A 15,171-nucleotide genomic window follows, 5' to 3' on the forward strand; every position below is an offset into this window, starting at 1 on the left:
GCCCAGCACATCCAGAGCTCCCTAGGCGCCACACAACACCCCCCTCCACCGCTAGGGCCAGCCGGCTGAAGTCGCCTGACCGGCACCAGATCGCCTTTCTTTCGGGGACCCAACAAGGTCACACGCAGCCTCGGAGCGGGGGGACTCTCCGTGCAAGCCAGCGGGACGCGCGCAGCGGAGCGCTAAGGGAGTGGAAGTTACAGGTCCCCCCCCCCGCGATGTACCCACTCCTCCCCTTCCCCGGGGGGGGGGGAGCGCTGCTCTCTTACCTGTTTCCTATAGGAAGCCCTGCTGCCGCCCGCCGGGTTACTGCTGCTATTGGGGAAAATCATCGCCCCGCCTAAGCCCCAGCTTCCCCTCGGGATGGGCAGCAACTTTTGTGCCAACTTGCGCGCAGGGGCGGCTGCGGTGCCTCCCTCCCTCCCCGGCGGCTGCCTCCGAGCCGGAGGTCCACGCACGACGACGCCTCTTTCCCCCTTCCGCTCCGGGGATCAGCCGCGCAGCGCCTCCCGCACGAGCAGCAGCGGCCGAAGGGAGCTCATTGATCTGGCGGCGGCGGGCGCTTCCCCAGCGGCGGCAGAGCCGATCCCACCTACCAGCGGCCTCAACCACCGCCCAGAGAGAGCGCGGCGCCGCAGGAGACGGCCCACAGCAGGCTCTGCGCCCGGCTCCTGCGCCCGGCCTGCCCCGCACGCTGCCGCCTCCTGCCCTGGCCGCTCTGCTCTGCGCAGGGGCGCTCAGCAGCCACCCACTGCGCGGGGCCCCGGAGGTGCAGGCGGCGGCCGCCCCTGCCCCGCCGAATGGTTGCTTCTGGCCCCCGCATTCCGCACATTCCACGGTGCAGCCAGCAGCTCCCTGCGCACCAGCGGCGGCAGCACTTCGCCCCTGGGCCAGGCGCTCCGCGGCCAGGTGAGCGCAGCAGGAGGAGGGACGTGTCGCCTCCGCTTCACCTGGGGAAGGGCCCGAGTATGCAGCCAGCAGCTGTCTACTCTGGTCCTTTACTCTGCAGGGCCAGCAGCAAAGCACCTCCCCCCACAGCCGCGCCTTCGATAGAGCTGGGCAGCCCTGGCCCGGACGCACAGTTCAGCCGCACAAGCGCAGGGGGAGATCGGGCCAGAACCGGCCACCCTGAGGTTCTGCATGCTCGACCTCTAGACCAAGGTGGAAACCAGGTGCAAATCGAGAATGGATCGAAACTCGTTCAGTGGATCAGAAGGGGGTGACTTCTCACGTGGCCGGGGGTTTGAAAACCAGCATCTGGCGCTGGCATTTTCCAGCAGCTCAAAACTCTGGATCTAAACACCCAGGACTTTGGGGTGAGAAGCCACCATAGTCAGAAATCTAGTTCAGAACTTTGCAACTTGTGTACATCTCTTCAAATATCTGATCCCCTTCTCACACATACACAAGGTCAGAGAGAGATTGCAAATTTACTTTTCAAAAGGACCAAAGCCTGTAGTCAATAGGAATTTTGCCAATGATTTCAGTAGCGATAGGATTTAATTCAAAATACAGGACTCTGCCTTACACAAATTGATTTTGCCTGTGTGAAATCAACTGAATTGTCCCTCATGGCCTGAACAAGGAACAAAAGTCATAAAGTCCAAAGTCTAGCCTTATAGTCTGAGATGGCTAGCACAGTTTTAGGGAATTCATCCATCCTAAATCTCACCAATTCCTCCGAATAAGCTTTTTTGAAGTTGGAGGGAAATCCCATTTTTCTGCCAAAATTTAGGGCCTTGGGAAGTTTTGCAGTTACCGGAAAATTAGATTCCTCAGGTTTGTTGAGGGAAAGGGCTGCAACTGCCTTCCAAATTTTAGATGTGTTACGTAGAACTCTGAACCCTTTCTGTTGTGTACCCATCATTGGTTATAACTAGCAGTCTCGTCTATAAAATAAAATTAGATTTTGTTCAACTCCGTAATTTCATACAGGTGACTCTGTAAGAGGACCTTCCGCTGAGGACACCTAGTTTCAAGGTTTCCTTTGGTATTTTTAAATTCTCTTTGATAGTAAGCACTCTCTCCAAAAATTGATTGGGAACATAGATTGCTGGAAAGAAAGATAGATTTGCCACTTGGTTCACCAGTGAAATGTTGAGCTGCATCCCAGAACAGCTATGCCAGCTCTAGAGTGTTTGGTGCTGGTAGCAACTTGGAAAATGTCCACCCCTCTCAACCTTCAGTTACTTTTTGCAATAAGCAGTCACTAAATATTTTCGTGCCATTGCATTTTGCTGCCCTAGACAACAGCCTATTCTAGTATAGCGAACAGTGAGAAAGCAGTGCTGCTTGGCAGAATTGTTATCTGTGTACCAGTAAACACCGCCAAAACACAAAAAAACCCCACACAGCACCTAAAAACTCATCCACAGTTACGTTCCATGTTAAACCTGACCTTTGAATAACTGTTCAGAGCTAGTCAAAAACCATGCCCAGCGTGTGGTATGTGCACATGCAATCTTAATTCTGCATGCTTTGAATTAGTATTTCTAAGGCAATAGAAGAACTGCACAGTACTGGCAGCACAGTCTTCTAATAGTCAACAAAAATGAGAAAGATCTTCACGAATCCTCTACTCTTACAAAATGACTTTGGGGGTAGCAGACACGGGAATTGATATCTTCCCCCCCAGATGACAAAGGATTCTGAGGAACTTCACTTTTCCCTTGTTTCCCAATACAATTAAAAACTGGCAGGATGTAGACATCTCCTATTCCATCACAGGTATTTTTAAGGCACCAATCACTGTGGTAGTTAGACACCATTACAGGAATTAAAAGATTTAAGAACATTTCAAAAGGGAACTCTAAAAGCAGGAACTCTGCACTTTCATCCCCAGGTTGCTATTCTTTAGAGAGGATGTGGATTTCCCTTTCGTGGATTCACCATGTGGCACACGTTTTTTCATGGACAATACATACTCTGTTTTTCTAACGTTTGTGGTATAAAACATGTAACATTAAACCATTCAGTGAAAATTTGATAGAAAATATCACCCTCAAGAGATATTTGTTTTATTTATGCTTTTGTTTAAAGGAGATTTGCAATGGCATTTTCAGAGGAGAAAGTGTGTTAGCCTTGATGTCCTGGCCAAAGTAGCATTCAGCCTACCAAAATCCTCCCTGCATATCCAAATGGATAAGGTAATCTTCCTCAATTCTTGCCCTAAATTATGAAACAGTCTTGCCTTGTGTGCTGTTAAACAATAGCTATGTTCTACCCCAGAGCCGGTAGTGGCATTTTAGTGATGTGATGGTGGGTGAAGTGATTTCTGTGTGTGGGAGTGAGTGTGCATGAGAGAGAGAGAAGACTAATAAGGCTCGACAGTACCTTCTGGGAGGGAAGGTGTTATATAGGTTTAGGATTTTACTAAGCACTTTCCCTACATCTTTTCTAGGATAAAAGGATCATTCCATGTTTGCAGATAAGACCCTCAGTCTTACCCCGCTAAGAGTAAAAATATTGAAACAGACTCTTTGAAATGTATACAGAAGTGGAAATTTTAATCACATTTGTCAAGGAAATGCATATTAATTGTGTTATAACAGATGTGTACCTATGTACTAGTATGCAGGTACCTTCCTGGTTATAGTTATAAATATGTACTTCAGTTTGTTCTTGAGGGGTATTGGTAAGCATGGAGGTTCTAAAGGTACCTGGATTAATATTTTGACAGTTTCTTTAACTAGCAGGAGTTGCTCAGTCAAAAAAGAAGGTGGCTTGCAGAGCAGAGCTAGTTATATTTTGTGGTTAAAATCTTCATGCATTGCATGTTTATTGTTCAGAGACAGTTAAAGATGCGTATTTGTAGATAAATTAAGGCCAGATCTGAGTTGAGCATACCACTAAAGGGTATCTGAAGATTTAGACAGCAACAGGAAGCCTTCAAAGGAGCTAGAGAATATCTGGAAAATTTGGAAGCTTCCAAGTAATTACCATCAATCTCAGCAAACAGCAGACTGGTGAAACCAAACCCTTATTCTGTAAACAGTTCCACATACATAAATCACAGCTTCATGATTCAAATCAAACCCCTGGTTTCTTACTTTACACAAAGCTAAATAAACTCTGTGGAAACCCTCCATCAAGGGTCATTCACTGCTGTGGTGGGACAGTTACTGTTTCTACCACCTCCCTCCCTAGAAGGTTCTGTTTTAGTAGGGTAACTTTAGTTTCCGCTAGGGGCTTCTAGAGCCTAGTCTGGATGTTCTGAATTCATGCATTCTGCCAGCTGCCCTGGCCATGTCCCCTCGTGAGCCAGTGCCACCCATTTGGGGGGCTGCCTAAACACACCCCTGGTGCAGGGAAGGTTATGAGCACTTTGTACTCTCCCCTTCCAATTGGGTCTTTCTACTGTAACTCCCAAGGAGATTACCTAGATTCCTGGGGCTCTGTCTGCTGGCAGAATGGGAGAGGAACACTGTCCCTGGTAGGGAGAGGGAGCCAAGGCATACTCAGAGTCTGCCTGGCAACCAATAGGGAGTGAGATGCCTCACCCAGGGAGTTTAGGAAAGAGGAGAAGACATTTTTTAGTCAGTCTGGAGCCAGCCAGGGCAAGGGCAGGACTGGTTGTGTGGGGAGCTGGTGAGTCTCAGGCCTGCATGCAGGGTTTCCGCTGAGAACTGGCCCCTAGGGACCTGAAAGCAAGATCCCTCAGCTGGGCTCTTCCTTCTCCGCTGATGATTCCCAGTTTGTAGAGTTTTGCTGGGAAACTTCCCCAGCCAGGCTGAGTTAGCCCTCCAGCTCCCTAGATGAGACCAGTCACCACATGGTCAGCTCTGTCCTGTCTGCTAGTTCAGGTTGCTGCCTGCTGTGAGTGTGCCTGGATGCTGGGCTAGGAGACTACAGTTTGGATTTTAGTACAGTTGTGTAATCTGCACCTTGAGCCCTGCACCCCTTTGTGGTGAGGGGAAATCCTGGGACCAGAACAGCCTGATTCCTGCCTGAAGAGGATCTCTGCCAGCAGAGATCAGCCCCTCTGCAGTGACTGAGGAGTCCAGAGTCATCTCTGGACCTGAGGATCATTCATGGAGTTTGTGAGTGCACCATCTTTTACTCAGCAAGTCAGAGAATTCATTTTGGGGACCTCCTACTCCCTGAACTGTGTCCTCAAGCCAGGGAGGAAGGGTTTGGGGATTTTATAACCTGCTGCCTGTTTCAAGTGTGGAGGAACTTACCACCTTCTCCCACTTGTGAGTCCCTTGGGCTCTACTGAACCCAGTCAGCCACAGTGCTAAACCACTGCAGAAAAGAATTTTGGTGTCATAGGTCATCAAGGGCCCCAACAAAGTACGTGTACCAACGGCACACTAATCTTACATTTGCTACGTCAAGTCATGTGACTAGGAAAAGTCACAGGTATTGGCAGTGTGGGCACCGGTGAACCTAAAAATAGTGTTTTTCCCTGTTACGTTATATTTGTCTCCTGTTTAATATAATTATTGTGTTGAATATATTGTATGTGTTTGTGTTATTTCTTGGAAGTCTCCAACTATCTGGCAAGTAAGTGGGGATTACTCTGTGGTTAGAATTTTCCACCCAAGCTGCCCTGGAGACCCTGCCAGGAAGGAGCGAGGGGGGTGGAGGCCACCAAATAATTCATCGGAAAAAATAAAAGAAGATACACCCTGCTAAGTGGGTGGCGGGATCCAGAAAAACCCAGACCTGTCCATCAAAACCTGTAAGCAGACTGGCATTAAAGAAAGTAACCGGATGGAGAGAGGGCACTACATTGGAGGCACCACTGGGATCCCGTCTTTTAAACTCAGACCTTATATACACCCCTGCTGTCTTCCTGGGAAATTAAGTAAATTCCCAGTATGGATTGCCAGAAGAGGCTTGTAACTTGGTGTGAGCTGGAGGAAGGTGACCCTGAATGCCACTTCCTGCTCACTAATGTACCCACTGAATGGGAAGTTAGACAAATTGAAGATGAGATTGCTAATGTTAGAGAATGGGGAACCTGTGTGGTTCGGAGTCATATGCAAGCAAAAGGGGAAGCTACTTTATCCCTTCTTGTAGAGGGCAAGATTATATTGTCTACTGTAGTGATCCTCCATGTAATTCTACCAGATGGAGAGAAGGAAGGATAGAAGGTAACCACACAAGCACAATCACATTTTCCCTCCCCATCTTCCCCACCATCTGAAACCATCAATTTTCAGTCCAAATTGGGGGACTTTCTTAGGAAGGAAGGGACGACCATGACTGAATTAAGGACTCTTCTGGGAAATAATCCTGTACCTCCTCCCAGGTCTACGGACCAAATAATTTTTGCTATGAGACAAGCAATAGGAGAGTCCATAAAGACAGTATATGAATTGGGCCCTTACAGAAAGCTGAAGTTCTTTTCAGGCATTAAACCAGTGCCTGTAGGGGAAGATAACTATGACACTTGGAGGCATCAACTAAATCAGATGATGCAGGAATGGCAATGTAGTGAGGCTGAAAAGAGGAAACGTGTGGCAGAAAGCCTGCGAGGACCTGCAGGGAATGTGCATTGAAAGCCAGCAAGCCTGTTGCCACTGTTGATGACTATCTCTCTGCGATGGAGGATGCCTTTGGGAGCCTAGAGACAGGGGAAGACCGCTACTTTCAATTTCGGTCCTGTTACCACCAGCCAGGTAAAAAACTATCTTTCTATCTTCACAGATTGGAACCATCCCTTCAACTGTGCATCCGCGTAAAGGCACCGAGAGGAGCAAGGAACAGAGTACAACTAGAACAGATCATACGAGGTGCCATTTATGATGACTTTCTAATTATGAAGCTGCAACTTGTAGACCGATTGGACAGTCCTCCAGAATTCCATCAATTGCTGTGAGAAGTCTGGGACGAGGAGGAAAAGAGAACTATTAGAGAGAGGAATAAGATCTCAGTAAGTAGGACTGTTGCTCCTAACAAACTGAAGGATGACCCTTGTCTGTCCACCACTGAGGACCTCCATCAACAGCTTAAAACTTTGACAGCACAGCTCACTGAATTTATGACAAGTAAGATGCCTCAGGGGTCACCTAGTGAAATTCTTCCACCAACTTTGACAGAAAGAAAGTACCCTTCCTTTTGCCCAGGGAGAGGGGACCACAACAGAGAACCTGTAAATAAAACCTTGGTGACCCTCCCAAGGAACAAGAGATTCTGCTACCAATGTGGTGAGGAAAGGTACATTGCCACCCAGTGTGACAACCCGAGGAACGAAAAGAAGGTAGCACAACAAAAAAGGGAGCTACAGGGAAACTCCCAAGGATCCCAGTAATGGAACATACTGGAGCCATTACAGTCAGAGCTCCACTAAGTTGTGTTATGAACAGCCTTCCTGGAGCCCATTCCCAGAGGGATTAATAGGCCCAACAGCAGTAGTTAATGTGATGGTAGAAGGGATTCCTTGTAGGGCCTTGCTGGACAGTGGATCTCAGGTCACCATCATTACTAGAGAATTCCATCAGCAATTCCTGCTTCAAGTGAAGATCTAGCCTCTAGAGCAGGGGTAGGCAACCTGCAGCATGCGAGCTGATTTTCAGTGGCACTCACACTGCCCGGGTCCTGGCCACCGGTTCGGGTGGGGCTCTGCATTTTAATTTAATTTTAAATGAAGCTTCTTAAACATTTTAAAAACCTTATTTACTTTACATAAAACAATAGTTTGGTTATATATTATAGACTTATAGAAAGAGACCTTCTAAAAATGTTAAAATGTATTACTGGCACGCAAAACCTTAAATTAGAGTGAATAAATGAAGACGCGGCACACCACTTCTGAAAGGTTGCTGACCCCTGCTCTAGAGGGATTGGCAATATGGGACCTTAGCAATGCTAGTTACCTGTAAGATGGATATGTATTAGTGACTAAGTTTTTCTGCAGAACTGGCTGGATGTTTCCAGGATTGTGATACTCTGGCTTTGATTTGTCCTGAGATGCAAAATTCTGATGGCATTCCCATACTGCTTGGAATCAACAGCAACATGTTCCAGTCTTTGGCCACTCTTTGTGGTCGTTTGGGCCAGAAGACCCCAGGCATGGTTTCGCCCTCCCTGGCAAGAGCCAACCCTGGGCTCATCCACAACGCATTATGACCATGATAGCTCTGTTGATGAGTCACTAGGGAAAGTTGTAAGAGTATCCAAAGCTGTTTTGTCCATACCCCCACATGGTGAGATTGACTTGAGAAGAAAACTTGAGAAGCACAGTCGCAGCCTTCCTCATACAGTGATGATGGTGTCCTCTGCTGGAGATAACTTCCCTAGTGGTCTGATGGTTCAGAGAGGTTTACTGTCCTTACTACAGATGGAGGAAGCTGGCATTATGGTAAGAGTAAGAAATGAAAACAACCATCGATAGCCATCAGGAAAGGAACGGTGTTAGCATGATTGTATAGGGTAGAGAGTGTTGTGAGCCCTGCAACTGCAGGCAGAAAGCCCTGTAAGGCATTGGATCCTGATCTTTGTAATTCTGGTGATTCTCCTATGTCTCCCAGTTGGAATGACTGGTTGAAAAAACAGCTAAGTGAGAGACTGGATGTGTTTTCCACTGAGGAATAGGATGTGGAGTATGCCATTAACGAGGAACACACCATTCGTTTGGCAGATGACAGGCCTTTTAGGGAGAGGTCCCGAAGACTGGCACCTGCAGACATTGAGGATGTGAGAAAGCATATCCAAGAACTACTGGAAGCAGGAATAATTTCTAAATCCCATAGCCCCTATGCATCCCCCATTGTGGTGGTGCGGAAGAAAAATGGGACTGTGTGCATGTGTGTGGACTATCGCACACTGAATAAAAGGACAATCCCAGATCAATACACTGTACCCAGGGTAGATGATGCCTTAGCTTGCCTAGCAGGAAGCAGATGGTTCTCCGTCTGAGATTTATGAAGCGGCTACTACCAGATCCCGATCAGCTCTGAAGACAAGAGAAAACAGCTTTCATTTGCCCTTTGGGATTCTACCAGTTTGAGAGGATGCCCCAAGGTATCTTGGGAGCTCCTGCTACATTCCAGTGTTTGATGGAGAAGACAGTGCCAGATATGAATTTCTTAGAAGTGCTGGTGTATTTGGATGACTTCATTGTTTTGGGGAAAACTCTGGAAGAGCATGAAGCTCGACTAATGAAAGTGTTAGACCGCCTGGAAGCTAGTGGGTTGAAACTGTCACTTGACAAATGTCAATTTTGTCAGACCCGAGTAAAATATGTAGCCATATTGTGTCAGCAGAAGGTGTGGCGACTGACTCAGAGAAGCTTGAGGCATTAACCACCTGGCCTATACCCAAAGACCTGAAAGCTTTACAATTTTTCCTAGGCTTCTGTGGTTATTACCACCAATTTGTAAAAAATTACTCCTCCATTGTGAGACCGCTCACCAATTTTACAAGGGGATACCCCCCAACATGGAAGAGAACACCCCAACATAAGCTTGTGAGTCCTCCTGAGAGGTATTTCAAGGTGAATGAACCCTTTGGGGACCGTTGGACTGAGGAATGCAACAACACTTTCCATGCCCTTATTGAGAATGTCACCACTGCACCTGTGTTAACCTTTGCAGACCCTACCAAGCCCTATGAACTGCATGTAGATGCCAGTCTTGATGGATTAGGAGCAGTTCTCTATCAAAATTATGAGAATCAGTGGAAACCCGTGGCCTTTGTCAGTCAAGGGCTGACTGCATTGAAAGACACTAACCCATGCACAAACTTCAGTTTTTAGCTCTCAAATGGGCTGTTGTGGACAAACTTCATGATCATCTATACGGAGCGACCTTTGTAGAAAAACAGATAATAACCCACTTACTTATGTGCAGACCACAGCTAAACTAGATGCTACTGGTCAGCGATGGATGGCTGCTTTGGTTGCTTATGACTTTAAGCTGCAGTACCGATCGGGTCAAACCAATGCAGATGCACTGTCCCTTCACCCTCATAACCCACTCGAGGAAGAGTCTGAGTGGATGAAAATACCTTCTCCTGCTATTTGTGCCACCTGCAAGACCATAATAGGAAAACTGCAGTCCCATTATATAAATGAGGAAAGATATGCTGACACCCTGGGGTTATCTGACAAGGCTATACCCACAATTTATGCAAACCTTGTTGGGCTAAAGGCTTTTGAATTGCCCCAGATAACTCCGACTGAATTGAGAAGAGCTCAGTGGAAAGATTCAGACATTGGGCCTGTGCTGGAAGCTGTGGAAAAGGGTAAAAAACCCATCTCCAAGGCTAACTTTACCCCCGGCACAATTCTTCTCCTAAAAGAGTGGGATCGTTTAGTGATTATTCCGGACCATCCAGACTATAAGGGGCCATGTGCGAAAAGAACTGGTCTTACCCTGGGAATACCAGGAGATGGTGTTGAAGTCTTTGCACGATGACCATGGTTATTTGGGGGATAGACAAGACTTTGGAATTGGTCAAAGACCGGTTTTATTGGCCCAAAATGACAGCATCTGTGGAAAACCACTGCAAACGGTGCTCTTTTGTTAAGCGGAAGACCCTGCCACAAAAGGCAGCATCTATGGTGAACATCACTACAGATGCACCCATGCAATTCATGTGCATTGACTTTTGTTGTCGGAGCCTGATAGAAAAAAACACTCCAGTATATTGGTAGTTACTGACCATTTTACAAGGTATTCCCAACCATATCCCACAAAAGACCAAAAAGTCAGTACAGTGGCCAAAATTTTATGGGATAAATTCTTTATACATTATGGTTTCCCTGCCTGAATCCATTCCGACCAGGGAAGAGATTTTGAAAGCAGACTACCGGTAATTTACGAACTGACAAAAACCCTGGGAATAAGGAAGTCCAGAACCACTCCTTACCATCCTCAGGGAGATCCACAACCAGAGAGATTCAACCAGACTTTGCAAAACATGTTGGGAACTCTGCATCCATCCCAAAAGATCAGATGGAGTGAGCCATGTCAGTTACCTTGTCCATGCTTATAACTGCACTAAAAATGAGTCCACTGGCTTTTCGCGTTATTATTTAATGTTTGGTAGAGAAGCAAGGCTACCAATTGACTTATGTTTCGGGATATCCTCTGATGAAGCTAGCAAAAAAAAGGTATCTCCAGTACATTCAGAGTCTTAGACGTGACTTGCAGAAAGCTTACAAACTGGCCTCTCAAGCAGCCAGTAAAAGCAACCTTGCCAACAAGCAGAGATGTGACAGTCGGGTCCGTGAACAGGATCTGCTGGTAGGAGCCAGAGTCTTAATCCAAAATCTAGGTCTCACTGGAAAGCACAAATTAGCTGACTGGTGGAATACAAACTCCTACATAGTGGTTGATAAGCTACCAGACTTTCCTGTATACCGCCTTAGGATGGAAAATGGAAAAAATGTTTAAGACTATTCACCGAAACCACCTCTTGCCAGCAGGGCAGTTAATAGGTGAAGAGAACAATAGTGAATGTGGTTCCTCCTGGCCACGCATTACTCGTTCAAGACTAAGGAAGCAAGTTCCTGCAGAAAGAAGCCTTACTGCACAACTTGAATCTGCTGGCAAGGCAGACAGCGAGTCTTTAACCTCCCCTGGAGAAAATGATCCTCATTCACAGAGTAGCTGTGAGGAGAAATTCTTCCCCTATTATCTAACGCCTCTGTAGAAGCGTGAAAGGGAAAAGAGGATTTGTGTGCAGTTATTTTAGTTTGGTTAAGAGACAGAGCAAGAAACAGGCCAACCTTAACCCTAATAACGCGAGATTTGCAGAAGCAGAGTTTGTGCAAGGTGGATGGGAAAACTACAAGGGACCTTGCTTTAAGATAAGATTGGAATGCAATGTTGACTAAGATAATGGGAAGAAAAATGTATAAACAGGACACAGCTATATGTAACAAAAGGGTATAAATATTGCTTTATATTGTTTGTACTTTGAAGACTTGCCTAAGGACAGACACTCTGTCTAATTGCTGTCTTCCCTGCAATTGCATAAATAAATTGTCTCTGACTTGTTGCAAATAACCTAAGAGTGAAAACTGAGTTTTCTTCCACATCTCCTATGCTTCATGAGCTGTTACGTGAGGTAGAAACTGTTACAGAGAGAGAATCTGGGCCTCCTCTAGCTCAAATACTTAACCCTGAAGCTGCACCATTTGTATCCCATCTGCCAACAATACAGCATGATAACCCCTGCCTGCTGGCACCACTTGAAGAGGCAAGTGGTTTACCAGCTAGTATGGGTCCACTTGCAGAGATGTGGGAAAAACCATTCAACCTGCAGAAAGAGAAATCATTGATTGTCCTGCAGCTATTACTGCTGAGAGCCCTTAGAATAAAGAAGCTCCTGTACTTTGACATTCAGAACGAGAGCGAAAACCTGTACAGAAACTCACGTATGACGTTCCAGGGACCTCTGCCTCTGTCCCTTTGCACTTAGTAAATAGATGGATGCGGGTGGCCTATTATTGTTTGTGCCTGATACTTAACAAGGGAGATTCCAAGGTTAAGTCATTCATTTCAATATAGTAAGAATGTTATTAATGTAAACAGAATAACAATTTAATGTTGTTTTAAATTAATATACCATATATAGTATGTGGATACGGCAATACTTACTTGTTGGCAAATAACATTTATTGTCCACTAAGCCATGTCTATTATTACCTGATGAAAAGGACCTTGCATGTTTGTGTTGTGGTTAAATGACCCTTGCCGAGGACGGCAAGAACTTTTGCCCAAGGAGAGTGTAACCCACAAGGAGATTACCTAGATTCCTGGGGCTCTGTCTGCGGAGTAGCTCAGTGAGAGGCACACTGTCCCTGGTAGGGAGGGGGAGCCAAGGCAACTCAGAGTCTGCCCAGCAACCAATAGATCATAGAATCAGGGTCAGAAGGGACCTCAGGAGGTCATCTAGTCCAAGCCCCTGCTCAAAGTAGGACCAATCCCCAATTTTAGGCCCAGATCCCTAAATAGCCCCCTCAAGGATTGAACTCAAAACCCGGGGTTTAGCAGGCCAATGCTCAAACCACTGAGCTATCCCTCCCCCCAGGCTTGCATGCAGGGTTCCCACTGAGAACTGGCCCCTAGGGACCTGAAAGCAAGTTCCCTCAGCTGGGCTCTTCCTTCTCCGCTGATGATTCGCAGTTTGTAGAGTTTTGCTGGGAAACTTCCCCAGCCAGGCTGAGTTAGCCCTCCAGCTCCCTAGATGAGACCAGTCACCACATGGTCAGCTCTGTCCTGTCTGCTAGTTCAGGGCTGTTGCCTGCTGTGAGTGTGCCTGGATGCTGGGCTAGGAGACTACAGTTTGGATTTTAGAACAGTTGTGTAATCTGCACTTTGAGCCCTGCACCCCTTTGTGGTGAGGGGAAATCCTGGGACCGAAGCAGCCTGATTCCTGCCTGAAGAGGATCTCTGCCAGCAGAGATCAGCCCCTCTGCAGTGACTGAGGAGTCCAGAGTCATCTCTGGACCTGAGGATCATTCATGGAGTTTGTGAGTGCACCACCTGTTAGTCAGTCAGGGAATTCGTTTTGGGGACCCCATACTCCCTGAACTGTGTTCTCAAGCCAGGGAATAAGGGTTTGGGGATTTTATAACATGCTGCATATTAAACCTGTGTGAAGGGATTTACCACCTTCTCCCACTTGTGAGTTCTTTGGACTCTACTGAACCCAGTCAGCCACACTGCTAAACCACTGCAGAGAAGAATTTTGGTGTCAAGGGCCCCAACAAAGTAAGCGTACCAACGGGACACTAATCTTGTATTTGCTACATCAAGTCACGTGACTGGGGAAAGTCACAGGTATTAGTGGCATGGGCACCGGTGACCCTAAAAATAGTATTTTACCCTGTTTTACACTACCATCATGGTCCTTTGTCACAGCATGTGTCAACTTACAAAGCCCAACCCACTGAGCAAAAGGATAAAATCTGTAATCACTTCTGCAGTCAGCGCTGCTCCAAAGAGGTTTCTCCTTGTAATTTAATTGACTTTATTCTACATATCATGACCAGTGACATCTAAATCTAAAAGTGGGTGTGCCATACTGACACAAAGGAATGCTCAGAGTCAATTTACAGCACTGGGTAAAGATCTTCCAGTGTGTGACACAAAACAGGTCATGCAGGATGCTGAGAAGCAGAACAATGCATAAGAAACACTTTAAAATATGTTAGATGGGATATGAAAACAAACTGCATGTTAGGGGTGCTGAGCATTTCCTGGGAGGGGAAATGCTGTCAAGAGAGCTCACAGCATCACACAAAATCAGACTTTAATTTTAGCACTAAACTGTTAAATGCTTTCCTTGCTCCTGCTCTTAAGATATGGCCCATGGAATAAAGCAAACTAAATTACAAGGAAAGCTGCTTTAGAGACTGTTAAATAATCTCAGAATTAATTGATTTTGTTTAAGCTTTATGTATCATAAGTTAAGTGTCTGGATTACCAAAAGGAAAAAATAAATCAATCATATTTTGCTAAATGAGAAAGTGAGGGAGAGGTCAGCAGAACATGGAAGAAATTGAAGTCATGAACATGCAAAGCATCTTCTATTCATAAACTACAATATGACATTTTTCTTGGGAAAAGGAAGGACGTACCGAAAAAACAATGATTTCTGCAAAAAAACTTAAAAGTTACTAAGAGGCAGAAGAAAGATACAAAACAGAGAAAACTAAGAGAATGAGAAACAGTTGTTTAAGAACATATTCCTAACATTACAAAAATAGTCACAGGAATATATACAGAAGTCAAATAGTCAAAAGTAAGAATGCAACCTCCTTCCTACATTCAAGAGCAAAAGGTAAAGACAGATCAGATTCTTCAGGGAAACCATTTTCACCAGGGCTGACTCAAACAGCTGCAGTAAGATATCCAGATTTAAATTTTGAATTCAATTTTAAAAAATGCTGTATTACGACTAATATCACACCCATTCGTTGTCACCTTCACCTATCCAGAAATCCAGTTCAAATCCCACCCTACCATTTCATCTCCTTTTTCAAAACAAGTTCTTCCTCTAGCCTAAATCTCTGATTCCCACTCCCCTTTTTCCCATCTGTTCCAAAGCTCTATTCTGTCTTTTCCCTGCAACTCTCTCTGAGTAATATTCACTCTTTTATTAATGCTGCCAAATTTAGTGTATGTGAAATGCTCTGGCCACTGAGTTGGTTCTTCTTTTGAAATTTACCCTTAAAAATCTACCTTTCCATTTTAATATATGACTGACTTC

General features: G+C 45.8%; 1 protein-coding gene across 3 annotated transcripts in view; it reads right to left on the minus strand.

The window, feature by feature from the left end:
• Window positions 1–15,171, minus strand: part of RBMS1 (RNA binding motif single stranded interacting protein 1) — a 208,266-nt gene that overhangs the window by 135,483 nt on the left and 57,612 nt on the right. Inside the window, exon 1 of one of the 3 annotated variants that reach the window (XM_073305606.1) lies at window positions 270–780. The exons of the other annotated variants lie outside the window; for them this stretch is intronic. Within the exon in view, the coding sequence (XP_073161707.1) occupies window positions 270–332 (63 nt within the window). The 5' untranslated portion in view covers window positions 333–780. Of the gene's footprint in view, window positions 1–269; window positions 781–15,171 lie in introns of those variants that run through there. 3 annotated transcript variants of the gene reach the window in all.

The sequence above is a fragment of the Lepidochelys kempii genome, chromosome 11 (assembly GCF_965140265.1).
Source record: "Lepidochelys kempii isolate rLepKem1 chromosome 11, rLepKem1.hap2, whole genome shotgun sequence".
In the NCBI taxonomy this organism is placed as follows: Eukaryota; Metazoa; Chordata; order Testudines; family Cheloniidae; genus Lepidochelys; species Lepidochelys kempii.